General features: G+C 50.9%; 1 protein-coding gene across 3 annotated transcripts in view; it reads right to left on the bottom strand.

Moving 5' to 3' along the window:
* The window catches only part of pde8b (phosphodiesterase 8B), a 642,529-nt gene that overhangs the window by 27,279 nt on the left and 588,811 nt on the right, over positions 1–26,439 (bottom strand). For all 3 annotated transcript variants that reach the window (XM_072516021.1, XM_072516020.1, XM_072516019.1), the window contains exons 15-17: positions 24,685–24,730; positions 14,783–14,854; positions 9,327–9,462 (exon numbers count right to left, since the gene is read on the bottom strand). In XM_072516021.1, coding sequence (XP_072372122.1) covers positions 9,327–9,462; positions 14,783–14,854; positions 24,685–24,730 — 254 coding nt within the window. The remainder of the gene's footprint in view (positions 1–9,326; positions 9,463–14,782; positions 14,855–24,684; positions 24,731–26,439) is intronic.

Here is a 26,439-nt window from a genome sequence, read left to right on the forward strand (position 1 = left end):
GTGGAGGAAGACCCAGGGGGCGATTTACGAGTATGGGGAAAAGGCAAGTCGGATGCTGGCGCATCAGCTTCGGAAGCGGGACGCAGCTAGGGAGATCGGGGGAGTTAAGGATCGGGGAGGGAGTGTGGTGCGGAGTGGGGATGGCATCAATGTGGTCTTCAGGGACTTTTATGAGGAATTGTATCGGTCCGAGCCCCCACTGGAGGAGGGAGGGATGGGCCGCTTTCTGGACCAATTGAGGTTTCCGAAAGTGGAGGAGGGACTGGTGGCGGGATTGGGGGCCTCGATTGGGTTGGAGGAGCTGGCCAAAGGGGTAGGGAGCATGCAGGTGGGGAAGGCACCGGGGCTGGATGGTTTCCCGATCGAATTCTACAAGAAATATGTGGACCTGTTGGGCCCGTTGCTAGTTAGGAATTTCAATGAGGCAAGGGGGGGGGGGGGGGTTCTGCCCCCGACGATGTCCCGGACACTGATCTCCTTGATCCTGAAGTTGGACAAGGATCCCCTGCAGTGTGGATCTTACAGGCCGATTTCGTTATTAAATGTAGATGCCAAGGTGCTGGCGAAGGTCTTAGCCACGAGAATTGAGGATTGTGTGCCGCAGGCGATCCACGAAGACCAGACGGGGTTCGTGAAGGGGAGGCAGTTGAACGCGAATGTGCGGAGGCTCCTGAACGTTATTATGATGACGGCGAGGGAGGGGGAGGCGGAGATAGTGGTGGCGATGGATGCTGAGAAGGCCTTCGATAGGGTAGAGTGGGGGTACTTGTGGGAGGTGCTGAAGAGGTTCGTGTTTGGGGAGGGGTTTGTCGGGTGGGTTAGGCTGTTGTACGAGGTCCCGATGGCGAGTGTGGCCCTGAGCAAGAGGAGGTCTGAGTACTTTTGGTTGCATCGAGGGACGAGGCAGGGGTGTCCCCTGTCCCCCCTGCTCTTCGCACTGGCGATTGAACCCCTGGCTATGGCACTGAGGGAGTCGAGGAACTGGAGGGGGTTGGTGCGGGGTGGGGAGGAGCATAGGGTGTGGCTCTATGCAGACGACTTGCTGCTATTGTGGTGGACCCGGTGTTGGGAATGCCGGAGGTAATGAGGATCCTCAGGGAGTTCGGGGATTTCTCAGGGTACAAGCTCAACATGGGGAAGAGCGAGTTGTTCGTGGTTCACCAAGGGGACCAGGAGAGGGGGATTGGCGAGCTCCCACTAAAAAGGGCGGAGAGGAGCTTCAGGCATTTGGGGGTCCAGGAGGCCAGGAGCTGGGGGGCCCTGAATAGACTTAATTTCACGAGGCTGGTGGAGCAAATGGAGGAGTTCAAGAGGTGGGACGCTTTGCGGCTGTCCCTGGCGGGTAGAGTGCAGTCAGTTAAAATGACGGTGCTCCCATGGTTTTTGTTCCTGTTTCAGTGCCTCCCCATGTTTATCCCGAAGGCCTTCTTTAGGCGGGTCAACAGGAGCATAACGGGGTTTGTCTGGGCACGAGGGACTCCGAGGGTGAAAAGGATGTTCTTGGAGTGGAGTAGGGATGGGGGGTGGGTTGGCTGGCACTGCCCAACCTCTGTGTGTACTACTGGGCGGCCAATGCGGCGATGGTGCGCAAGTGGGTGATGGAGGGGGAGACGGCTGCATGGAAGAGGCTGGAGACGGCGTCTTGTGAGGGTACGAGTCTGGAGGTGCTGGCAACGGCGCCGCTGCCGCTCCCTCCAAGGAGGTGGACCCCAATGCGGGGGAACCGCCAGTTTGTCTCAGGGAGAATAGATGGAGGGTTTTCGCGGTGGCACAGGGCAGGGATAAGAAGGTTGGGGGACCTGTTTGTGGACGGGAAGTTCGCGAGCCTGGGTGAGCTCGAGGAGAAGTATGTGCTCCCCCCCCCGGGGAACACCTTTAGATATTTACAGGTAAGGGCGTTTGCCAGTACGCAAGTGGTGGAATTCCCACGGCTGCTGCCACGCACAGTACAGGACAGGGTGCTCTCGTGGGGGGTGGGTGGGAGTGGGGAAGATCTCGGAAACTTACCAGGTGATGCAGGAGGAGGAGGAGACAAGGATGAGCCGGTTCTTTGGGGGTGAGGACAGGTGTGTTAGGTGCTCAGGGAGCCCAGCAAATCACACCCATATGTTCTGGGCATTCCCAGCGCTGGAGGAATTTTGGAAGGGCGTAGCGAGGACGGTGTCGGGGGTGGTAAGATCCAGGGTCAAGCCGGGCTGGGGGTTCGCAATATTTGGTGTTGCAGGGGAGCCGGGAGTGCAGGAGGCGAAAGAGGCCGGTATTCTGGCCTTTGCGTCCCTGGTAGCCCGGCGAAGGATTCTTCTTCAGTGGAAGGATGCAAGGCCCCCAAACGTGGAAACCTGGATCAACGATATGGCGGGGCTTATTAAATTGGAGAGGGTAAAATTCGCCTTAAGGGGATCGGTGCCAGGGTTCTTTAGGCCGTGGCAACCGTCCTTGGACTTCATGGCAGAACGGTAGACAATGGTCAGTAGCAGCAGCAACCCGGGGGGGGGGTTCTATTTTAGTTTTGTCTGTCTATACTGGGGGATCTGAGGGGGTGTGTATATTTGCTATGTTTGCTTTGTGTTTCGGCGGGTGTTAATTTATTATTTACGTATAGGGGGGATGGGGGCACGGGGGTTGTTTTACTTTGTTCTGTATTTAATTCTATTGGGTTCCTTTTTCATTCTGTTGTTGATATTTTGTGAAAACCCCAATAAACATTATTTTTTAAAAAAAGAGTTAAAAGGCGCATGGATCTCTTGGCTCAGGTATTGCAAGATTTCCTTTGAAGGTTATCTTGATTCAAAATGTAATTTTACACTCATGTAAAACAGAGTGGGCTAATTTAACCCCTTGTTCCCCATCACAGGAGAATATTGACTTATGGTTCACCTTATGTGTGGCGGAGATTTCCCCCAGTGTTTGTGGGGGTGGTGGTGGTGGGGGGGGGGGGGGGGGGGAGTTCCTTGTATCTGTGGGGGGGGTGAAGTATTTTTTTTGCGCAGATCGGAACACCCTGCCAATCTCTGTGGAGCTGGCATTTCCAGCTCAATCAGGCCTCGCTCTGCCAATGTGATGGAGAATACCGCTGTGATAGTACCAGGTATTGGGGTACCTAAGAGGTGGATGACCATTGGTCAGACCCAGGAGTCTACCATTGGCTGTTGTACATAGCTCCGCCCTGACAGGCGGAGTATAAGAACCGGTGCCGTCCCAGCAGCCTTCATTTTCTGTATCGAAGCTGCCAGGGAAGAGTTCTAGCAGATTAAAGCCTTCAGTTATGGAATCACTTTGTCTTGAGTGTAATTGATTGCGCATCAATTTAATCTGCTACAACTTCAGTTGGAAGGATGGACTCCGCATCAAACCGGAGTGCCTCCAGCTCAGCCCCCACGCGGATAACTCTGCTGCTATTTTTAAACATTGGCTGGCGTGCTTTAAGGGCTACCTCGACACGGCCGTAGGCACCCCCACGGAAGGACAGAAGATGCATCTTCTGCACTCCCGGGTCATCCCTGGGATCTACTCCCTTATCGAGGAGGCGGAGAACTATGCCGCCGCTATCGAACTGCTGGAAGGACATTACATCCGCCCGGTAAACCAGGGCTCATCACCTGCTTGTGATGAGGCGGCAAAGCCACGAGGAAACGTTGGAAGATTTCTACCGGGCGCTACTGGTGCTGGGCCGAAACTGTGGCTGTCCGCAAGTTTCGGGTAACGAGCACACGGAACTTTTGATCAGGGATGCTATCGTGGCAGGTATGACCTCCCCCGATATCCGCCGAAGGCTCCTAGAAAGGGACACTCTGGGACTTACAGGGGCACGGGCCCTGGCAGGGTCCATGGACGTTGCCTATAAAAACGCGCTGTCCTTTGCACCCGATCGCGCGGTGGCCCCCTGGGCTGCGTGGCACCCTGCAGCGGCAGCCCTTCAGACCTTTCCCCTGACCCCGCAAGCCTGCGCGGCGAGACGGCCCGCTAACGCCGCCGGACCCCGCTGTATCTTCTGCGGGCAGGCGAATCATCCCCGCCTGCGCTGCCCGGCCCACACCGCCACCTGAAAAGGGTGCGGCAAGAAGGGTCACTATGTGGGGGTCTGCCAGGCCCGCGCCGTGGCTGCGGTCTCCGGCGACTATGGACCGCCGCGGCAACCCTCCCTTCAGGACCCGACCTGCCAGCGCTCACCGCCCTCCCCCTATCTTAATGCCACATGCGACCCACGTGCGTGGCCATCTTGCCCCCCGGACCCCACGCTGGACGGGTGGGCGCCGCCATTTTGTCCATCGCCGACGCCATCTTCATCCTCGGACACCATGTGCGACCCATGGGTGACGCCATCTTGGATGGGGCCGCAGGCCCCCAGCTCGGTCGACTACACGCTGCCCGATCAGAACTCGCAACTGTTTCATCTGGCCTCGGTAACACTGGACCAAAGTCGACCTCAGACACTCGCAACGGCTACAACGATGGTCCTCATCAACGGCCACGAGACGTCGTGCCTGATTGACTCTGGGAGCACGGAAAGCTTTGTTCACCCCGACACAGTAAAGCGCTGTTCACTTGTAACCCACCCTGTAAATCAAAGGATCACCCTGGCCTCCGGGTCACACTCGGTGGAGATAAAGGAGTTCTGCCTAGCGAACCTCACTGTCCAAGGCAGGAAATTCAACAATTTCCGCCTGTACGTCCTGCCACACCTCTGCGCGGCTACCCTCCTGGGGCTGGACTTCCAATGCCATTTGCAAAGCCTGACTTTTAAATTCGGCGGCCCAATACCTCCCCTTACTGTCTGCGGCCTCGCGACCCTTAAGGTCGACCCACCTTCACTGTTTGCGAACCTCACCCTGGATTGCAAACCCGTCGCCACCAGGAGCAGACGGTACAGTGCCCAGGACCGGACCTTCATCAGGTCCGAGGTCCAAAGGCTGCTGAGGGAAGGGGTCATCGAAGCGAGCAACAGTCCCTGGAGAGCTCAGGTAATGGTGGTAAAGACCGGGGAGAAGCATAGGATGGCCATTGACTACAGTCAGACAATCAACAGGTTTACGCAGCTGGATGCGTACCCTCTCCCCCGTATAGCCGACCTGGTAAACAGGATCGCACAGTACAAGGTTTTCTCCACGGTGGACCTCAAGTCCGCCTACCATCAGCAACCCCTCCGTAATAGTGACCGCAAGTACACTGCCTTCGAAGCAGATGGGCAGCTCTATCAATTTTTAAGAGTTCCCTTTGGTGTCACTAATGGGGTCCCCGTCTTCCAGCGAGAGATGGACCGAATGGTTGACCGGTACGGCTTACGCGGAATGTTCCCGTATCTGGATAATGTCGCCATCTGCGGCCATGACCAGCAGGATCACGACACCAATCTCTGCAAATTCCTCCAGACCGCGAAAATCCTTAATCTGACCTACAATAAGGATATATGCGTGTTTAGCACCGACCGTCTAGCCATTCTAGGCTACGTAGTGCGAAGTGGAGTCATAGGCCCCGACCCTGAGCACATGCGCCCCCTCATGGAGTTCCCCCTCCCTCACTGCCCCAAGGCCCTGAAGCGCTGCCCAGGGTTCTTCAACTATTATGCTGTGGGTCCCTAATTACGCAGACAAAGCCCAACCCCTAATCCAGTCCACAACCTTCCCCCTGTCGACGCAGGCCGGCCAGGCTTTCAGCTGCATCAAAGCAGACATTGCTAAGGCCATGATGCGCGCCATTGACGAGTCCCTCCCCTTCCAGGTCGAGAGCGATGCGTCCGACGTAGCTCTGGCGGCCACCCTAAATCAAGCGGGCAGGCCCGTGACCTTCTTCTCCCTTACCCTCCATGCTTCCGAAATTCGCCACTCCTCGGTCGAAAAGGAGGCCCAGGCCATAGTAGAAGCTGTGCGACACTGGAGGCATTATCTGGCCGGCAGGAGATTCACTCTCCTCACGGACCAACGGTCGGTTGCCTTCATGTTCGATAATGCACAGCAGGGCAAGATTAAGAACGACAAGATCTTGCGGTGGAGGATAGAACTCTCCACCTTCAATTATGAGATCTTGCATCGTCCGGAGAAGCTAAACGAGCCTCCTGATGCCCTGTCCCACGGCACATGTGCCACCGCACAAGTGGACCGCCACCGATCCCTCCACGAGGACCTCTGCCACCCGGGAGTCACTCGCATTTTCCATTTTATCAAGGCCCGCAACCTGCCCTACTCCATCGAGGAGGTCAGGACAGTCACCAGGGACTGCCAAATCAGCGCGGAGTGCAAACCGCACTTCTACCGGCCAGAGAGGGCGCACATGATAAAGGCTTCCCGTCCCTTTGAACGTCTCAGCATGGACTTCAAAGGCCCCCTCCCCTCCACCGACCGCAACACGTACTTCCTTAACGTGATTGACGAATACTCCCGGTTCCCATTCGCCATCCCCTGCCCAGACATGACCATAACCACCGTCATCAAGGCCCTCCAGGGTATCTTTACACTGTTTGGTTTCCCCGCATTAATACACAGTGATAGGGGGTCCTCCTTTATGAGCGACGAACTGCGTCAATTCCTGCTCAGCAAGGGCATCGCCTCGAGCAGGGCGACAAGTTAAAACCCCCGGGGAAACGGACAGGTAGAGAGGGAGAACGGAACGGTCTGGAAGACCGTCCTGCTGGCCCTATGGTCCAGGAATCGGTCGCTGCTCTGTACAACCACAAATCAGACACCTCACAAACATCTCCTTGTTTTCCCCAGGAAGTCCTCCTCCGGGACCTCGCTCCCAACCTGGCTAGCGCCACCCGGACCCATCCTGCTTCGGAAACATGTGAGGGCGCACAAGTCGGACCCGTTGGTCGAGAGGGTCCACCTGCTGCACGCCAACCCCCAGTACGCCTACGTAGCGTTCCCTGATGGCCGGCAGGACACAGTCTCCCTTCGGGACCTGGCGCCCGCTGGAGCCCCACGCACACCCGAACCATTGCCCCCACCCCCACCCTCCCCACAGCACCTAACTGGAGGGTCAGTATTCCCGCCATCCTGCCTAGGCCCGACCACACACCGACGCCCCCTCCAGGCGCTTTCCCCCCCTGTCAACCTTTTGCCCCAACAGCGCCGCCTAGGGATGACGAAACTGCCAGGGAGGACGACATCACGCTCCCGGAGTCGCAACCGCCGGGACCCCCATCAGAATCACCGCCGAGGCCCAGACGCTCCAGAAGGATGACCAGGCCACCCGATCGACTGATTGCTGCACTATGAACACTTTGTAAATACCCTCGACATCACGGTACCTCCATACCTGGTCATACCATGCGAAAGGCGACTATTAACGCTGGCCACCGCCCCCGCCGGGCTCTTTTTTAACAGGGGGTGAATGTGGTAGTACCAGGTATTGCGGTATCTAAGAGGTGGATGACCATTGGTCAGACCCAGGAGTCTACCATTGGCTGTTGTATATAGCTCCGCCTCTCGAGAACCGGTGCCATCCCAGCAGACTTCACTTTCTGTATCGAAGCTGCTGGGGAAGAGTTCTAGCAGATTAAAGCCTTCAGTTATGGAATCACTTCGTCTTGAGTGTAATTGATTACGCATCAACCGCGCCTCCAGATCTTTTGTGCACAGGGTGCCAGAGAATCTGGAGAGAAAACTCGGCTGTGCAGCTGGAGAGCTACACGCTGGCTTTCTCTCCTCAGCCGGCACTCTGTGCACAGAATACAAATTTTCCACCCGGAGTGTCTGCGAGGGTCATTTTTATTTTCACAGCCATTCGCATGTATTTTTGCATTGCCTTTCTGCTGATTATGAGCAAAGCACACAATAGTGTTAAAATGGAAGGTGTTTTGGTTTGTTTCCCACTCACCTGCTTACTCATCTTTATTTCCCCTTTCATATTAACATAAAAACCTGTACTTTGACAGTGGCTTTCACATCCTGAGGAATTTCCAAAGTATCTCACAGCCAATTAAGTACTTTTGAAGTGTAGTCGCTGTTTAATCATAGAATCTCTACAGTGCAGAGGGAGGACATCTTTGCACTGTGGGAGGAAAGCGGAGCAACTGGAGGAAACACACGCAGACGTGGGGAGAACGTGCAGATTCCATACAGAGCTGTGAGGGAGCAGTGCTAACCACTGTGCCCCGTGCCTCCCCAGTAAAGTTGCCATAGTCCCAGATGACCATAGGCTGCTTTCCTCTTAGAGAGCTGACCGGTGGCGATTTAATCTGAGGATTACCACACCTCAGGCGAGACCTTCTTGAATAACCTCAGTGGTATGGGGATTGAACCTGTGCTGTTGGCCTCACTCTGCATTACGAACAAGCCGTCCAGCCAACTGAGCTAAACCGGCTCTCACAAACCACCTGCAGTGAATGAAGTGAAAACAGTTTACATTGGGAGCAGAGTTTATTCCCGAGAGAATGTGTATGTGTACATTTATGAGTTATTAGTGACTCTGGCTGTCCGCTCGAAGCTGGATTCTCTGGTCCTGTCGGCAATGCACTCCCTTCCACGTGCTTCCCGGCAGCATGGGGTGGCTTCAATGGCAATTCCCATTGACAGTGGCGGAGCAGAGAGTCCGCCGCCAGTGAACGGCCGCTGCCTCCCGCTTCCAAGAAACGCAGGGCTGGAAACCCAGAGAACACTGCTCCATATTTTCCCGTGGAAAGTTTTACCGGCAGGATTTACCAACCACCCTGCCATGCGTTTTTCGGTGGTGGAGGTGGCCCCCCAGTGGGATCTACCAGCCCCCGCTGTTGTCAATGGGATTTCCCGGTGGCACCACCCCTCGTCGCCAGGAAACCCGTGGTGCCGGCATGGGGCCAGAATTTCCAACCGGCGTCAACAGCCGGTAAATCCCGCCCAACAGCTTTTAACCTGGTTTTTACCTGTTTTGTAAAGATAACTAACAGAAAGAATTGTGCTTGATGTTGACATCATTTAAGCGAAGTCCACCAATTAAAAAAAAAAATCAACAATTTAATTAAATAGTTCATTGAACTTAAAAGTTGATAATTACCGACAATCATTCATGCTAAAATAATTAGTTCGACTAAACAGTTTCAGAAAATGAATCAACGAAAGAATATTGGCCGGAACCTTTCCAGCTCTCCACAGCCGGATTTCCCACCATGGAGAGGCTCACCGTTGGCCACTGGTGATGTTTTCCAGTTGCACCGAAGTCTACAGTGGTTTGCATGGTTTTTACCCTGCGGCAGGGGTTGACTTTGTCAGGACCCTTAATTAGAAGCCATTCAGTTCCCAATTATCAATGAGAAGGTTAGATCCTATGGATATATCACATAATCAACATGTAATTGCAGATAAGCCAAATAATTTTCTGTATTAACCCGCATGGCAACACAATTCCAGACCCACCTTTTATTGGTTATAGTCTCAAGCTCAAAAATATTAAAGTCCCAGCTTTCTTCATCGTCCAGTAATTCTGCTACATGGGGTGGCACATCACTGAGGGCCACTGGAATGGCAAGATGGCTGTGGCTTTGCTGCAGGTCTGTCAGAATAAAGAAAAGGAACAACAGAGCACATGCCAACACATGGTGTATTTATACTGAACACGCTACATTGGGAAATAAAGACATTTTCCTCTCAGCGCCCACACTAAAATCGGCTTTTGAACTATCTGTTGCAGCGCACCAACGCCCTATACGACTACAGAAAGATATCCCTGCTTTTATATTCCATTTCCCTTGCGATAAACAACAACATTCATGAGAGCTTTTAAACTTTCACATGCAGGTGTTCTAATTCTACTTCTGCACTCAGCTAATTAAATAGCTTCAGGTACAGCATTTGCGTGATGCAAAATCATATTGACTAGAAAATTCCTCATTCCACTGGCATTACTTCACTAGAGGTGCAGCAGAAACTTCATTTATGCGGGTTTATGCCGCACTTTATTTATTTGAATTTCTGGGAGGAGTCCATTAAATCCTTTTTTTTATGTCGGTGTCACAGGCTGGGCTAGCATTTATTGCCCAACCCTAATTGCCCTTGAGAAGGCAGTGGTGAGCTGCTTTCTTGAACTGCTACAGTGTGTAAGGTGTAGGTACACCCACCATGTTGTTAAGGAGGGAGTTCCAGATGATAGTGAAGGAACAGCAATGTAATTCAAAGTCAAGATGGTGAGTGACTTGGAAGGAATCTCCAGGTGGTGGTGTTCACATGTGTCTGCTGCCCTTGTCCTACCTAGATGATAGGACGACTTTGCAGGATCGACAGGGCTGGGTTTGACGTTGTTGTTGCTGGTACCTTGGTCAGTGCTGGCGGTCCACATAGTTTAGTTTCACTTTATTGAGTTTGTAGTGGTTTGATACAACTGAGTGGCTTGCTTGACTCAGGGCGCATTGCTGTGGGTCTGGAATCACATGTAGGTCAGACCAGATATGGGTCGCAGATTTCCTTTCCTAAGGGGCATTAATGAACTTGATGAGTTTTTAGGACACTCGACATTTAGACTTTTAATTCCAGCATTGAATTCAAATTCCACAACCTGCCATGGTGGGATTTGAACCTGGGGCCCATGCATTGCCCTGGGTTTCTGGATTACTAGTCCAACAACAATATCACTAAACTATCACCTCCCCATGATACAATTAGCATGTTAGTTCCTTGTTCTAGCTAAGTTCACTGAGTATGAAAAGTAGGCAGGAGGTTGGGAATGGTCATTATTGTGAATCCATGAATCAGCCGAGAGTCCTTTTTAAAATCTACTTCTTTGCCTCTCTAAGATGTTTTCATGAGGGATCACTGGGTGGCAATGATCTACTGATAAGAAAAAGTACTGAAGGTACATTGACGTGAATTGTGACAATTCTGTCTGCACCTTGCCTACAATCCGCTAAATTACACGGTCCAGGCAACGGCCTTGAGACTTTGCTGGCTCAACTTCAAATCAAAAGAGCATTTTCCTAATTTAAAAAAAAAAATTTTTTATTAAAGGTTTTCATAAAATATCAATAACAAAATGAGAAAGAAAAAAGAACCCAACAGGGTTAATTACAAAACACAATCTAAAAAAGCAACCCCCAAACCCCTCCCCCCCCGTACATAAATAATAAATTAACATTAACACCCCGACTTAATATAACATATACACCCCCTCAGACCCTCCTGTGTAAATAACATAAACAAAAATAAAGTAACCCCCCCCCGAGCTGCTGCCATTGACCAATGTCTATCGTTCTGCCAGAAAGTCTAAGAACGGTTGCCACCGCCTAAAGAACCCTTGTACCGACCCTCTCAAGGCGAATTTCACCCTCTCCAATTTAATGAACCCTGCCATATCGCTGATCCAGGATTCCACGCTTGGGGGCCTCGCATCTTTCCACTGAAGAAGAATCCTTCGCCGGGCTACCAGGGACGCAAATCCCAGAATTCCGGCCTCTTTCGCCTCCTGCACTCCCGGCTCCTCTGCAACCCCAAATATTGCGAGCCCCCCGCCCGGTCTGACCCTGGATCCTATCACCCTCGACACCGTCCTCGCTACGCCCTTCCAAAATTCCTCCAGCGCTGGGCATGCCCAGAACATATGGGTGTGATTTGCTGGGCTCCCTGAGCACCGAACACACCTGTCCTCACCCTCAAAAAACCGGCTCATCCTTGTCCCGGTCATGTGTGCCCTGTGCAGCACCTTAAACTGTATGAGGCTGAGCCTCGCGCATGAAGAGGAAGAATTCACCCTTCCTAGGGCATCTGCCCACGTCCCCTCTTCGATCTCCTCTCCCAACTCCTCCTCCCACTTACCTTTCAACTCCACCACCGAGGCCTCCTCCTCCTCCTGCATCACCTGGTAAGTTTCCGAGACCTTCCCCACTCCCCCCCCCCCCCCCCCCCACCCCCGAGAGCACCCTGTCCTGTACTGTATGTGGCAGTAGCCACGGGAATTCCACCACCTGCCGTCTGGCAAACGCCCTTACCTGTAAGTACCTGAAGGTGTTCCCCGGGGGGAGCCCGTACTTCTCCTCCAGCTCACCCAAGCTCGCGAACTTCCCGTCCACAAACAGGTCCCTCAACTTTCGTATCCCTGCCCTGTGCCACCCCGAAAACCCTCCACCTGTTCTTCCTGGGGCGAACCGGTGGTGTCCCCGTAATGGGGTCCAGGCCGAGGCCCCAACTTCCCCCCTATGCCGCCTCCACTGCCCCCAAATTTTGAGGGCCGCCACCACCACCGGGCTCGTGGTATACCTCCTTGGAGGGAGCGGCAGCGGCGCCGTTTCCAGCGCCCCCAGACTCGTGCCCACACAGGACGCCATCTCCAGCCTCTTCCATGCAGCCCCCTCCCCCTCCGTCACCCACTTGCACACCATCGTCGTATTGGTGGCCCAGTAGTACCCACAGAGGTTGGGCAGCGCCAGCCCCCCCTATCTCTACTCCGCTCCAGGAACACCCTTGTCACCCTCGGAGTCCCTCGCGTCCACACAAACCCCATTATACTCCTGTTAACCCGCCTGAAAAAAGTCTTCGGGATAAACATGGGGAGGCACTAGAGCAGGAACAAAAACCTTGGGAGCACCGTCATTTTGATTGACTGCACCCTACCCACCAAGGACAGTGACAACGCGTCTCACCTCTTGAACTCCTCCTCAATTTGCTCCACCAGCCTTGTAAAGTTAAGCCTATGCAGAGCCCCCCAGCTCCTGGCCACCTGGACCCCCAAATATCTGAAGCTCCTCTCCGCCCTTTTTAGTGGGAGCTCGCCAGTCCCCCTCTCCTGGTCCCCTAGCTGAACTACGAACAGCTCGCTCTTCCCCATATTGAGCTTGTACCCTGAAAAGTCCCCAAATTCCCTGAGGATCCTCATTATCTCTGGAATTCCTCCCACCGGGTCCGCCACATACAGCAGCAGGTCGTACGAATAAAGCGACACCCTGTGCTACTCCCCACCCCGCACCAACCCCCTCCAGTTCCGCGACTCTCTCAGTGCCATAGCCAGGGGTTCAATCGCCAGTGCGAAGAGCAGGGGGGACAGGGAACACCCCTGTCTCATCATTTTCCTAATTTTTAATCGTGCCATCATTCGTCAGTGAGTTGTGCGATTCAGTGAAATTTTCACAATCATGACATCTTGCAGGATCTCGGTGTCTATTCGTATACCTGTAACTCCATACCATATACCAAATAACAGAGATTCAAGACTGGCTTCTTGGGTTAAAAGTAATTAGCAACTTTTATTTTATCAGCTAGTAGTGTCTACTGGTAAGCTTCAATTTTCACCCAAGTACAGAATTTAGGAAGGTCCGACGAGCCCTGCAGTAAGCTAGTCAGATGTATCGATTGTTTGTCCTTAGTAAATACAGATAAATTGAATTCAAAATATAACAGCTCAAAGTAATTTCTTCAAATCAAGATACACAGTACAAAGTCTGCGCAGTTTAAAATAGAGTAAAACGTGGTTTTGCAAAGCAAGCGGATAGATTAGGTTTCAGAGGATAGGTTGAATTGATTCTAGAATGGCTATCCCATCCTGATTCCTGAACTTTTAAGAAGATTACTATCTATAAAGTTTTGTCCTCTTTATAGCTGTGATTGGTTTTAACTAATTTATAATTCATTCAATTCGAGCAAATGACTGTGTCAAATTTAAGAGATAAAGGTGGCTGTATTTTCCCACTCGATGAAACATTTTCTCAGCAAAGATTCTTACCATGGGGTGATTTGTTGTTACCATGGACACGGAACTGGATCTTATCCCAGCTCTCTAACACAAAGAGTCTTTCTGTCTGTCTGGCCTTGCAAACCCTTGCAGTTTTCTTATCTGATCCTTTCACAAGCTCTCAGCATTTTCTGCTGTCATGGTTAATATATGACTTTTATTAGTATAATGTCACTAAATCATTTCTTCCTTTAAACTTTATTGCCTATAAGAAAAGCAGATTTCTATCACATCTGTTCTCCCTGTAAACTTGAAAAGAGACACCAGACTGTGTGGGTGTGGTCCTAATTAAAAGCAATGAAACAAATCAAAGTACAAAATATTACATCTGCCACTCAGACTCATAATGGAAGAAACAAAACTTCATGAACAGAGTTTGGAAAACTCCAGTGAACTGACTGAAACAGTTGAGGCACTCAATATGTGATAAGGGGGAGGGAGGCTGTGGCATAGTGGTATTGTCACAAAGACTAGTTATCCAGAGACCAGGGTAACACTGGAGACCAAGGCAGATGGTGGAATTTGAATTCAATAAATATCTGGAATTAAAAGTCCAATGCTAACGATGCAACCATTTGGATTGTTGTAAAGACCCATCTAGTTCACTACCATCCTTTAGGGAAGGAAATCTGCCATCCTTACCAGATCTGGCCTATACGTGACTCCAGATCCACAGCAATGTGGGTGTCTCTGAGATGGCCTCAGTTCAAAGGCAATTAGGGATGGTGAATAAATGCTGGCGCAGCCTCTGATGCCCACATCCCGTGACTGGATTTTTAAAAAGGAGGTGTTTTGTAACGCCAAGGTCATCGATTTTCACCTCTGTGGTACTGAGAGACATGGCCCCCCTCCTTAAAAAGCTCTGCCTTAAAAATATTCGAAGCTCTGCTCCCACCGTCTTTTCAGGAAGCCAGTTCCAAAGATTCATGACTCTCTGAGAGAAAACATTTTGCCTCATCTCTGTTTTAAACAGGCCACCCCTTATTTTTAAACAGTGAGTCCATGTACCCTGCGTAATATTGCCTGTTCAGTTGGAAAATAATACATTGGACTGGAAAACCTAATTGAGGAGAAAATAATGACAATTACTGGAAATTAATTTAACAATAAAAGGAACCCCATTTGCAAATCTTATTAGTAAAACAGGCTTGTAAGATACCTGGTTCTTCTTCAATCTGTCCATCAAGAGAAGTCCATAGTGGTGCCTCTGACTTCTCCGTTTGTCGGTAAGCTATGTAACACAATGGGAAACTGGGTAATATAACCACACATACAAGCTGAAGCATTATTGAGTGACATTACCCAATAACAGCACGATCTGGGATCGGCAGGCATTTTTGACAATGCTCATAAAGATATTGAAGCAGGTTGTTTCATGGTTCCAATAGCAGAATTATTGTCACTAAGCATTCAATTCTTAACAAGAAGTCATTGAACACATTTTAAACCGCCCAGAAAAGGAGTTTCATTCACTTCCTCTTGCTAACATATCCCGGAATGAAGAATTAATCTGGGTTTGAACCCAGTGGATTCAAAGTCTATTAAATTCAGGATCCGAATTGAACGTATCACCCAAAGGTCAGACCTCTCTTGCACATCTCATCCTGACTCTTCTATGTCTAGTATTGCCTTAATTATTTAAACAGTCCTAAGGCACCAGTCCCATTTTAGCATGAAAGAGGGAAGCTTCAGAAATGAAGAAGCCATGAGAGATCCAGCTAAGATCAGGAGGTCTGGTGGAGGGGGGGTTGCTTAAGACAGGAGCATGGATTCATACTGGTGTCCTAATGTTCTTACTAGGAACATTGTGCCAAAGGATGTTCATGTCCAACTGAAAGGGCCTTGGTTTAACATCTCAGCGGGCTGGATTCTCCATATCTGTGGCGAAGTGCTGGCTCGAACGGAGCGCGGGACGTTCATGACAGTAAAATCGGCTCGAACCCCTCACCGATTTCGGTACCTGAGAGGGGCTAGCCCCGTCGCCGCGAGGAGCACCTGCGAATCATGTGGGAAACGGCCGGAGAATGCCCGGGTCCCAGGCCGCGCATGCGCACAGCTGACAACCTGCACTGGTTGTGCCGTACAACCTGCACTGGCCATGCGCCTAACCTAACTTGCAAATCCCGACCCACTGCCCACCCCCCACCAGACCCCCCCGCCCTAGCAGATGACCCCCCCCCCCCCCCCCCCCCCCCCCCGGCCAGCGGCACGGATCCCGGATGAGTGCGGCGATGCTGGACACAATCCTCAATCGGCATGCCGGCTCAGACCATATGTATCCTGTGCCGTCGGGAACTCGGCCAATTAGGGGCGGAGCATTGCGGGTGGGCCAGCCGATGAGGTGCCAACCGTCTTGCGACTGCGCGTGGCGTGCGTCATGATGGTGCCGGCATGGAGACGGGGGAAAATCGCAAACCGGCGGCAAACCGGCGGCGGCCCCGTTTCCGGCGTCGGAATCGATTCTCCGCCTGATTACTGATCACAATTTTGGGGTCGGGCAATGGAGAATCCCGCCCGGCATGTCTGACAATGCAGCACTCCCACAGTACTGAGCAGCAGTTTTACCTCCTTGACCCAGTGCACTAAGCCCTCTGAAAAGTTAGCTACAGGAGATCAGAATGCAAAAACCTGCAGGGTAATATTATGAGTAGGTGACAGGTTAGCAAAAAAGGAGCACAATTTGCTTTAGGAAACAATATGAAGGTTATTTTGGAATAGTAAAGTTATTCTAATAGACTTTAAACAGCCTAATGTAAACCAGGAAAATTCAACAATTGTTAGATGTAATACCTGACAGGTTTTTCTCCCAACTTGTCAAGTAGGGGACATGTCCCATGATAGCTTGACCTGCCATTCTTAAAGGATACTGCAAATATACACAATGTGCAAATCATAACACCTTGGGGGAACAGTGATCACAGATTGAGAATTTAACATGATTTGGGAGTCAGAATTCCCCTTCCGATCGCTAATGCTCCGTCTAAATTTTTATTGGAGCAAGGCCGTGCAAAAACATTTCGAGGGACAGTGTACTTAAATAAATTGCTTTTGTACTCCAAAAATAAGTAAAGTGAATGATGGTTATTGTGGTAGTCACCACTGTTTGTATAATACGTATATGAGAGGTAAGGCTCCTGTACTACAGGTACGGGGGTAGATCCCTGCCTGCTGGCTCCGCCCAGTAGGCGGAGTATAAATGTGTGTGCACACCGAGCTGCAGCCATTTCAGCAGCAGCTGCAGGAGGCAATACATCTCTGCTTAACAAAGCCTTGGTTACTCTCTACTCTCGTCTCGTCGTAATTGATAGTGCATCAATTTATTAAGCAGAGATTTTACAGCGATGGACGTACGCATCAAGTCAGATCGCCTGCAGCTGCACCCTCAAGCAGACAACGCCACGTCGGCCTTCGACCACTGGCTAGCTTGCTTTGAAGCCTACATCGGAGCAGCGACAGAACAATCCTCAGAAGCACAGAAACTCCAGATCTTGTACACACAGTTGAGCTCCGATGTTTTTCCCCTTATCCGGGATGCGCCCAACTACACTGAGGCCATGGCGCTTCTGAAAGGGAACTACATCCGGCCGATCAACAAACTCTACGCCAGGCACCTCCTGTCCACGCGGCAACAACTCCCCGGTGAGTCATTGGACGATTTCTGGCGTGCCCTGCACATCCTGGCGAGGAACTGCGATTGCCAGGCAGTTTCAGCTGTTAAACATACTGAACTCCTAATCAGGGACGCTTTTGTGACGGGCATAGGGTCAGCGTACATCCGCCAGCGCCTCTTAGAAGGGGGTACGCTTGACCTTGCGCCGATCAAGAAACACGCAACCTCACTAACGGTAGCCTCCTGTAATGTACAAGCATACGCCCCCGACCGCACGGCAACCCCCTCATGGACATCGTCGGCCCCACCAGCGGCCGCCCCAGTCAACCTCAAACCTGCGCCGCGCAGCAGCCAGCAAACACCGGATGGCCAAAGTGCTATTTCTGCGGGCAGACAACGCACTCCCGGCAGCGCTGCCCGGCGCGGAGTGCAATCTGTAAGACCTGCGGGAAGAAGGGGCATTTCACTGCGGTGTGTCAGGCCTGGTCGATCACCGCTGTATCCAGGCCCATTGTTCCTGCACCCACTACATGCGACCCGTGGGCGCCGCCATCTTCCTCTCAGCAGAACACGTGCAGCCCGTGGGCGCCGCCATCTTCCCCCCATCAGACCTCGTGCGGCCCGTGGGCGTCACCGTCTCTAACCCCGCCCACCACGTGCGCCCCGTGGGCGCTGCCATCTTCGGCGCCATTTTGGACGGCGCCTCAGGACCCCTGCTCGTCGGGCACCTCATCTGGCCGCTCATCGCCCGCAACCGCCGCCGACCAGCCCGGGGCCCACCAATACCAGCCGCAGCTCGCCTCCATCACGCTCGACCAGTCCCGGACACGGTTATTGAAAATATGGAAAGATGTGCCATTTGAAACATGGAAGTCTGGCAATATCTGGTCTGAGAGAAACATGATAGGAGACAGGGAAAGATCCCACAAAGGGTTAACAGCAGCTGCCAGGAGAGGGTTGTAAAATGCAGATAGCCTTGGTCAAGCAGGCTTAGCAAACAAGACAAACAGGATTGTGAATGAAGCCAAAAACAATGGCTCACACCTTCATTGAAAGTAACTATCTTAGTAAGCATCTGGAAAAGCATGGATGAGGTTCAGTTGAATTTGGTGAGAATTCGAGGTGTGAAAATTTGCTAATACTAGGTAAATTAAAGAAAACTGGAGACTATCAGTCTACAAGAAACATAATTCAAAGCCAAAATCAAAGTCAAAATTATGAGCTGAGGACACAATTGGAAAATGAAACTATAGAAATGACAGGAATTAAAAGTAACACCTCTTGAAGTCAAAGCATTTTGAACATCACAAAGGAAACAATGTAATCAGATCTATGAGATGAAGTCAAGTCAAAATGAATACTTAGTTGGATTAGAGTGTTTAGATCAAAGATACTTTTTAACAATCAAAGTGAAAAAAGTTACTTTACAATAACGTCATAAAAACTTAATAACTGTTAGAAAAATATATAAACCCAGAGACCAGGGCAGGAACTACCAGAACCAGAACCAGAACTCAGAGAGAGAGAGAGAGAGGGGAGAAGCAGAGAAGGAACAAGCAGTTCAGAGTCAGATTAGTCAGCTCGGCAATGGGAAAAGGACAGGGCAAACAGCCGAGCTAAAATAGCTAATACATCTAAGGAAGACTAGAATTTAAAGAGTAGACAGAGTCAGCTCAGAGTCAGCTCAGAGACAGCCAGCAGAGTCAGCTCTCATAGCTCGGTACATGGGATAGATAGGACACAGCAACCGAGCTCATCAGCGAATACATCTAAAGAAGACCAGACTTTAAAAAGAAGATTGATTGTCAAGTTGGGCCTGTAGGTCCCTTCAACCAACCAGAAGGATCCAGAAGCAAGATCTTTTTCCTTTCTGTAAAGAAAGTAATTGCAGCTTTTAAAAGAAAAAATATAATAATAAAATAACTTAATTTAACCTGAAGTAGTGGTTATTCCAAAGTTTACTTTACTTACTTAGCAATGCGGGACCCAGGATCGATGCTACTAAGTGGTAAGTAGATGAAATCTTCGGTGATGGTATGGGTTATACCGGGGGATAACTTGAAAACATATTTTGACCTGAATAGCACCCACTGAAGTTTACATCGGAGTCAGGGAGTGAGAATCCCTGAGCACCATGTAGAATGTCGGCCCTTTTTGGTATAGGGGGACTTCTAAGAATAGTGGTGAGGTTTCAAAAACAACACGCAACCTCACAACCGCGACAACGACGGTGAAAGTCGATGGCCACAAGACATCTTGCCTTCTCGACTCCAGGAGCATGGAGTGCTTCATCCACCCCGATACGGTAAGGCGCTGCTCCCTTGCGGTACACCCCGTTAGCCAAAGAATCTCCCTGGCCTCCAAATCCCACTCCGTGGAGATCCGGGGGTACTGCATCGCCACCCTCACCGTCCAGGGCGTAGAGTTCAGCAACTTCCGACTCTACGTCCTCCCCAACCTCTGCGCTGCCTTGCTACTTGGCCTCGACTTCCAGTGCAGCCTCCAAAGTCTAATTCTAAAATTCGGCGGACCCCTACCACCCCTCACCGTATGCGGCCTCACAACCCTTAAGGTCGACCCACCCTTATTGTTTGCAAACCTCACCCCGGATTGCAAGCCTGTCGCCACCAGGAGCAGACAGTACAGTGCCCAGGACAGGACCTTCATCATGTCGGAGGGCCTGTGGCTACTGCAGGAAGGCATCATTCAGGCCAGCAACAGCCCCTGGAGAGCCCAAGTGGTAGTTGTAAAGACTGGGGAGAAACACAGGGTGGCCATTGACTACAGTCAGACCATCAATCGGTACACGCAGCTCGACGCGTACCCCCTCCCACGCATATCTGATATGGTCAATCAGATTACACAGTACCGGGTCTTCTCTACCAGTGGACCTGAAATCTGCCTACCACCAGCTCCCCATCCGAAAGGCAGACCGCCAATACACTACGTTCGAAGCAGACGGCCGCCTTTACCACTTCCTTAGGGTTCCCTTCGGCGTCACTAATGGGGTCTCGGTCTTCCAACGGGAGATGGACCGAATGGTTGACCGGTACGGACTGCGGGCCACCTTCCCGTACCTCGATAACGTCACCATCTGTGGCCACGACCAGCAGGACCATGACGCTAACCTTTTCAAATTTCTCCACACCGCCAAACTCCTGAACCTCACGTATAACAAGAAGTGGGTGTTCAGCACCAACCGCTTAGCCATCCTTGGCTATGTGGTGCAAAATGGAGATCTAGGGCCCGACCCCGATCGCATGCGCCCCCTCATGGAACTCCCCCTCCCCCACGGCCCTCAAACGATGCCTGGGGTTCTTCTCCTTTATGCCCAGTGGGTCCCTAGCGATGCGGACAAGGCCCGCCCACTCATCCACTCCACAGTTTTCCCCCTGACAGCTGAGGCCCAGCAGGCCTTCAACCGTATCAAGGCCGACATCGCCAAGGCCGCGATGCATGCGGTCGACGAGACCATCCCCTTTCAAATCAAGAGCGATGCATCAGACGTCGCTCTGGCCGCCACCCTCAACCAGGCAGGCAGACCCGTGGCATTCTTTTCCCTCACCCTCCATGCCTCCGAAATTCGGCACTCCTCTGTCGAAAAGGAGGCCCAAGCCATCGTTGAAGCTGTGCGGCATTGGAGGCATTACCTGGCCGGCAGGAGATTCACTCTCCTCACTGACCAACGGTCGGTTGCCTTCATGTTCAATAATACACAGCGGGGCAAGATCAAAAATGATAAAATCTTGAGGCGGAGGATGGAACTCTCCACCTCCAATTACGAGATTTTGTATCGCCCCGGTAAGCTCAACGAGCCCCCGATGCCCTATCCCGAGGTACATGTGCCAGCGCACAAGTGGACCGACTCCGGGCCTGACACGATGGTCTCTGTCACCCAGGGGTCACCCGGTTCTTTCACTTCATAAAGGCCGGCAACCTACCCTACTCCATTGCGGAAGTCAGGACGGTCACCAAAGACTGCCAGGTCTGCGCGGTGTGCAAACTGCATTTCTACCGGCATGACCGAGCGCACTTGGTGAAGGCCTCCCGTCCCTTTGAACGCCTCAGCATGGACATTCAAAGGGCCCCTCCCCTCCTCCGACCAAAACACGTATTTCCTGAACGTGGTCGATGAATACTCCAGATTCCCCTTCACCATCCCATGCTCCGATATGATGTCTGCCACAGTGATCAAAGCCCTCAATAGCATCTTCACTTTGTTCGGTTTCCCTGCTTATGTCCACAGTGACCGGGGATCCTCCTTTATGAGTGATGAGCTGCGTCAGTTCTGCTCAGCAAGGGCATCGCCTCGAGCAGGACGACCAGCTACAACCCCTGGGGAAACGGGCAAGTGTAAAGGGAGAATGGGACTTTCTGGAAAGCCGTCCTGCTAGCCCTACGGTCTATTAATCTCCCGGTCTCCCGCTGGCAGGAAGTCCTCCCCGACGCCCTCCACTCCATCCGATCGCTACTTTGCACTGCGACTAATGAAACCCCCCATGAACGTCTCCTTGCCTTCCCTAGGAAGTCCACCTCCGGGGTTTCGTTCCCAACGTGGCTGGCAGCCAGTCCTCCTCCGCAAGCACGTGCGGCTCCACAAGGCGGACCTGTTGGTCGAAAGGGTACAGCTGCTACATGCGAACCCGCAGTACGCCTACGTAGCATACCCCGACGGCCGTCAAGACACAGTCTCCCTCAGGGACCTGGCACCAGCTGGTCCCTCCCCCCCTCCAATTGCCCCGGCGTCACCCGCCCTCCCCCCAGCGCACCTCACCACAGCCCCCGCTCCAGGACGATCCGTCCTCCCATTGGTTCCACATGGGGATGAGGATGAGGACTACATGCTCCCGGAGTCACAGGCGACCAAGCCGGCGCCTACATCACCACCGGGACTGCGGCGCTCACAACGGAGGATCAAGACACCCGACCGGCTAAATTTGTGAACTTTCGCCAAACTGTACTCTTTAGAAATGCTCACATACCATGTAAATAGCTTTTAAAAATGCTCACATACCATGTAAATAGTTTTGCACCACCCCCGCTGGACACTTTTTTAATAGGGGGTGAATGTGGTAGTCACCACTGTTTGTATAATACGTATATGAGAGGTAATACGGTAAGGCTCCTGTACTACAGGTACGGGGCTGGATCCCTGCCTGCTGGCTCCGCCCAGTAGGCGGAGTATAAATGTGTGGGCTCTCCGAGCTGCAGCCATTTCGGCAGCAGCTGCAGGAGGTAACACATCTCTGCTTAATAAAGCCTCGATTACTCTCTACTCTTGTTTCGTCGTAATTGATAGTGCATCAGTTATCAGAAGGGCAAAGTGAAATGAAGAAATCATTTCAGCAGGCGCTACACACAACAGCAAACATTTCTTCAGGTGCTATAGCAGCAGTTACGCTCCGAAAGCTCGTGATTCTAAATAAACCTGTTGGACTTTAACCTGGTGTTGTAAGACTTCTTACTGTGATAATCCTGTAAACGTGTACGAGGTACCCTAGGTGTATTCATGGAATTTATCTTGTCAGATACTCCTCTGTGCCACAGCTTTTTGCATCACGTGTGCAACTAGATGGTTGAATACTTGGAGACAAGAGTTATTTATTAAAGAGGAGGCTCATGACACTGGTCATGGCATCTGTATACTTCGTGAAGGAATGGCACAGCTCAAGCCTTTCTTCCACTGGGGTAACCATCGAGATGACCATTGGTCTTCCTAAAAGAAGATTCTGATGCCTGGACTGATCTGCTGGTGCCCTGCAGTATGCATTGGTTCAGGTCCCTCTTACTATTGTTGTTTGCTGTACTAAGGAGTAAGTATTTGAGATGGTGGTGGTATGTAGGGTGCGGATGTGATGGTGCACCTTTAGAGGTCCCCTTCTTTTCCTCAGAGGTCAACGTTACCCCTCTAGCCTGGTGGCTGCTGCATCTGATTATTGACCTGTCGAAGCGAAGAGAAGGAAGAGTAATATTCAACATTGTATATTATCAGCTTGCAGATATCACTGCATCTCAGAGAGTTAAGTTCCAACATTGGAGCTTGGGATGAAGGAGTTCACCTTCAGCCATTGTCCGACAGCATGGAGCAGGTTGTCAGTCTTTTGTGGCAATGTAGCCGGGTCCTACGGATGACCCCAAGCCTACTGACCTCCTCTGTGACTTTCATCCAGGTTTGCTTGGTCAGTTGGGGATTTCCCCTTTATCCATCCCATACTTTCTGCCATTCGGTTAATCTTGGGGATGGTACCCAGAAAATCATCATAAAATCATGGTACCATTCATTACCATTCCTCTTTCATTGTTCCAGGAAGGCGGTCAAATGACCTTCTCACGAGCCATACTGGTGGTTACGGAAGTGGAGACTATCAACAGTCATGGTGAGCAACTCAGGAGGACTTGGGCTGTCAAGGATGGCTGTGGCCCCTCTGTCTGTAGAAGTTACTCACTCAACTTACCTGCAATACTCACTGACCTCCTGACACAGGCTGCTCTGTGTGATTGCTGCTCACTGTATGGGATCTTTAACCCATCTGACGGCAGCTCCTCCTTGACCATCGCTGACGCCATCCGCCACCTTACTCTCAGTTCGAGGCATCCAATTTGCCAGGGGTCCCACTGTTCAGCCTGTAAATAGCCGCTCAGTGCATCAACGTGGTGGGACACGGTACTGGGCTAGAGCAGGAGCTAGAGTGCTGTCTGCTTCCTCTTGCAGCGACATCACCAACCCGCTTAGCCTAAAATTTCCACCCGTGGTGATGACACTCCCAAGCAATGCATTCATGTTTTGCAACCAAGCATATGAAACTCTGACCAAATGCGATCATCAAATGTCATTTCCATGGCTCCTGCAGCACAGCAAACATTGTGATCCACAGCAACTATGTCTAAATTTATCATTTGAACAATCAGTTCTCTCTGAATCAACTATACATTCAGCTCCTTTATAAAGGAGTTATGAAAGCAATTACTTCAAACACACAGAAAGTGCATTAAATGGAGTTTCATTTGTCCCTTATTTTATTCAAGTGCAGTCTTGTAACTTTATTTTCTGCGCACTTTCTTGATTCTAGTATGCAAGCATGTATTCAGGATAAATCAGGAGTCAAACAGCATGCAAAACAGCATCAGGGGTACACTGCGGGCCATCCCAGATATGTAGTTCACAATTTCTACGTGAAATGGAGGGAGAAGGAGGAAACCATTATTTGTAGACCAGGAACTTCAGATCAGGGCAAATAACATGAAGGGGCAGAGAGGTCTGGCAGTGGAGGAACGAGCCACCAATCTATAAACAAATTTTATCCTGTAAAAATATTTAATATATTATGCTGATATCGCACTCCATGGTTGGGAAAATAAGAAACCAAAGACCAGTCACCAAAATTCTGTAATCAATGTACTTTAACCTTCCGATGTTGGCGGCAAACAAACCGAATGAAAGTCAAACTTACTTTTCGAGAAGATGTACTCATTGCCAGACATTCTTCTTAATCCATCCTGAAACATCAAATGAACAAGCTTACCTTGTGCACGAATCAATAATACGTAATGCACAGCATCAAAACACTCCAGTAGCTATTTATAAAACGACATCAAATTTTGATAAGATTGACAAACCTTAGAACAATGTCAAGCTAAACAGGAATAAATTTGAGTGGCAATCGTTTGAAAGAATGCATTTAAAGTATTGAAGAATTCATATATCGGGATTAAAATTACTAAACTTTTAGTTAATTGAGGAAAAGCAATCCATAGGGCCATTTTGACACCAAAGGTGAAGAAGACTACTGCCTTAACCTAATTTTGACCCTATGCCAATTCATTACTAGCCCAAGGGGGGAGGGGGGGGGGGGTGGGCAGGGGCAGCCGATTTACAGATAAACTTAATTTTTCTGAATTCTTCCACAAGACTTTGGAACAATCATTTATTTCTCTGGAGTGGACCAGCATTCCAGGCCATGGTGTTGTGCTCTATACTAGGCCCAGAACTAAGCCTACATCTGCTCTAAGCTGGGTCTACTGTGTTCCCATCTGGTGCAATTTCTGGAGAGGTCTGGAACAAGCAGAGACATAGGGGTAACTGCTGCTGTAATGTCAGTGAAGTAGGCATATGAAGCACACACCTAGTTTCATCTGTCTGCAACTTTACCAAGACAAATTACAAACTCCAATTGTGTCCTGGGCATCTTATCTTTTATTCTTTCACTAGATGTGGGCATTGCTGACTAGGCCAGCCTTCACTGAACATCCATAATTGCCGGTGAGAAAGTGGTGGTGAGCCAGCTTCCTGAAGCACTGCAGTCCATGTGGTGAAAGTACACCCACAAAGTTGTTAGGAAGAGATTTTGACCGATTGACAGTGAAGGAATAGCGATATAGTTCTAAGTCATAGATTATCATAGAATTTACAGTGCAGAAGGAGGCCATTCGGCCCATCGTGTCTGCACCGGCTCTTGGAAAGAGCACCCCACCCAAGGTCAACACCTCCACTCTCTCCCCATAACCCAGTAACCCCACCCAACACTAAGGGCAATTTTGGACACTAAGGGCAATTTATCATGGCCAATCCACCTAACCTGCACATCTTTGGATGTGGGAGGAAACCGGAGCACCCGGAGGAAACCCACGCACACACGGGGAGGATGTGCAGACTCCACACAGATAGTCACCCAAGCCGAAATCGAACCTGGGACCCTGGAGCTGTGAAGCAATTGTGCTAACCACTATGCTACCGTGCTGCCAGGATGGTGTGTGGCTTGGAAGGGAACTTGCAGCTGGTGCTGTTCCCTTGCACCTGCTGCCCTTGTACTTGTGGGTGGTAGAGTTTGCAGGTTTGGAAAGTGCTATTGAAGAAGCCTTGTCAAGTTGCTGCAGGTGGTACACACTGCCATCACTGTGCGGTGGTAGAGTGGGTGGATGTCGAAGGTGGTGGATGGGGTGCTACTCAAGCAGGCTGCTTTGTCCTGAATAGTATTGAGCTTCTTGTGTGTTGTTGGAGCTGCGCTCACCTAAGCAAGTGAGTGTATTCCATCACACACCGGACTTGTGCCTTGAAGATTGTGCACAGGCTTTGGGGAGTCAGGAGGTGAGATACTTGCCACAAAATTCCCAACCTCGGGCCTGCTCTTGTAGCTACATTATTTTTATGGCTGGTCCAGTTCAGTTTCTGGTCAATGATAAGCTCCTGGATGTTGACAGTGGGGGGA

Source organism: Scyliorhinus torazame, chromosome 9 (assembly GCF_047496885.1).
Source record: "Scyliorhinus torazame isolate Kashiwa2021f chromosome 9, sScyTor2.1, whole genome shotgun sequence".
Classification (NCBI taxonomy): Eukaryota; Metazoa; Chordata; class Chondrichthyes; order Carcharhiniformes; family Scyliorhinidae; genus Scyliorhinus; species Scyliorhinus torazame.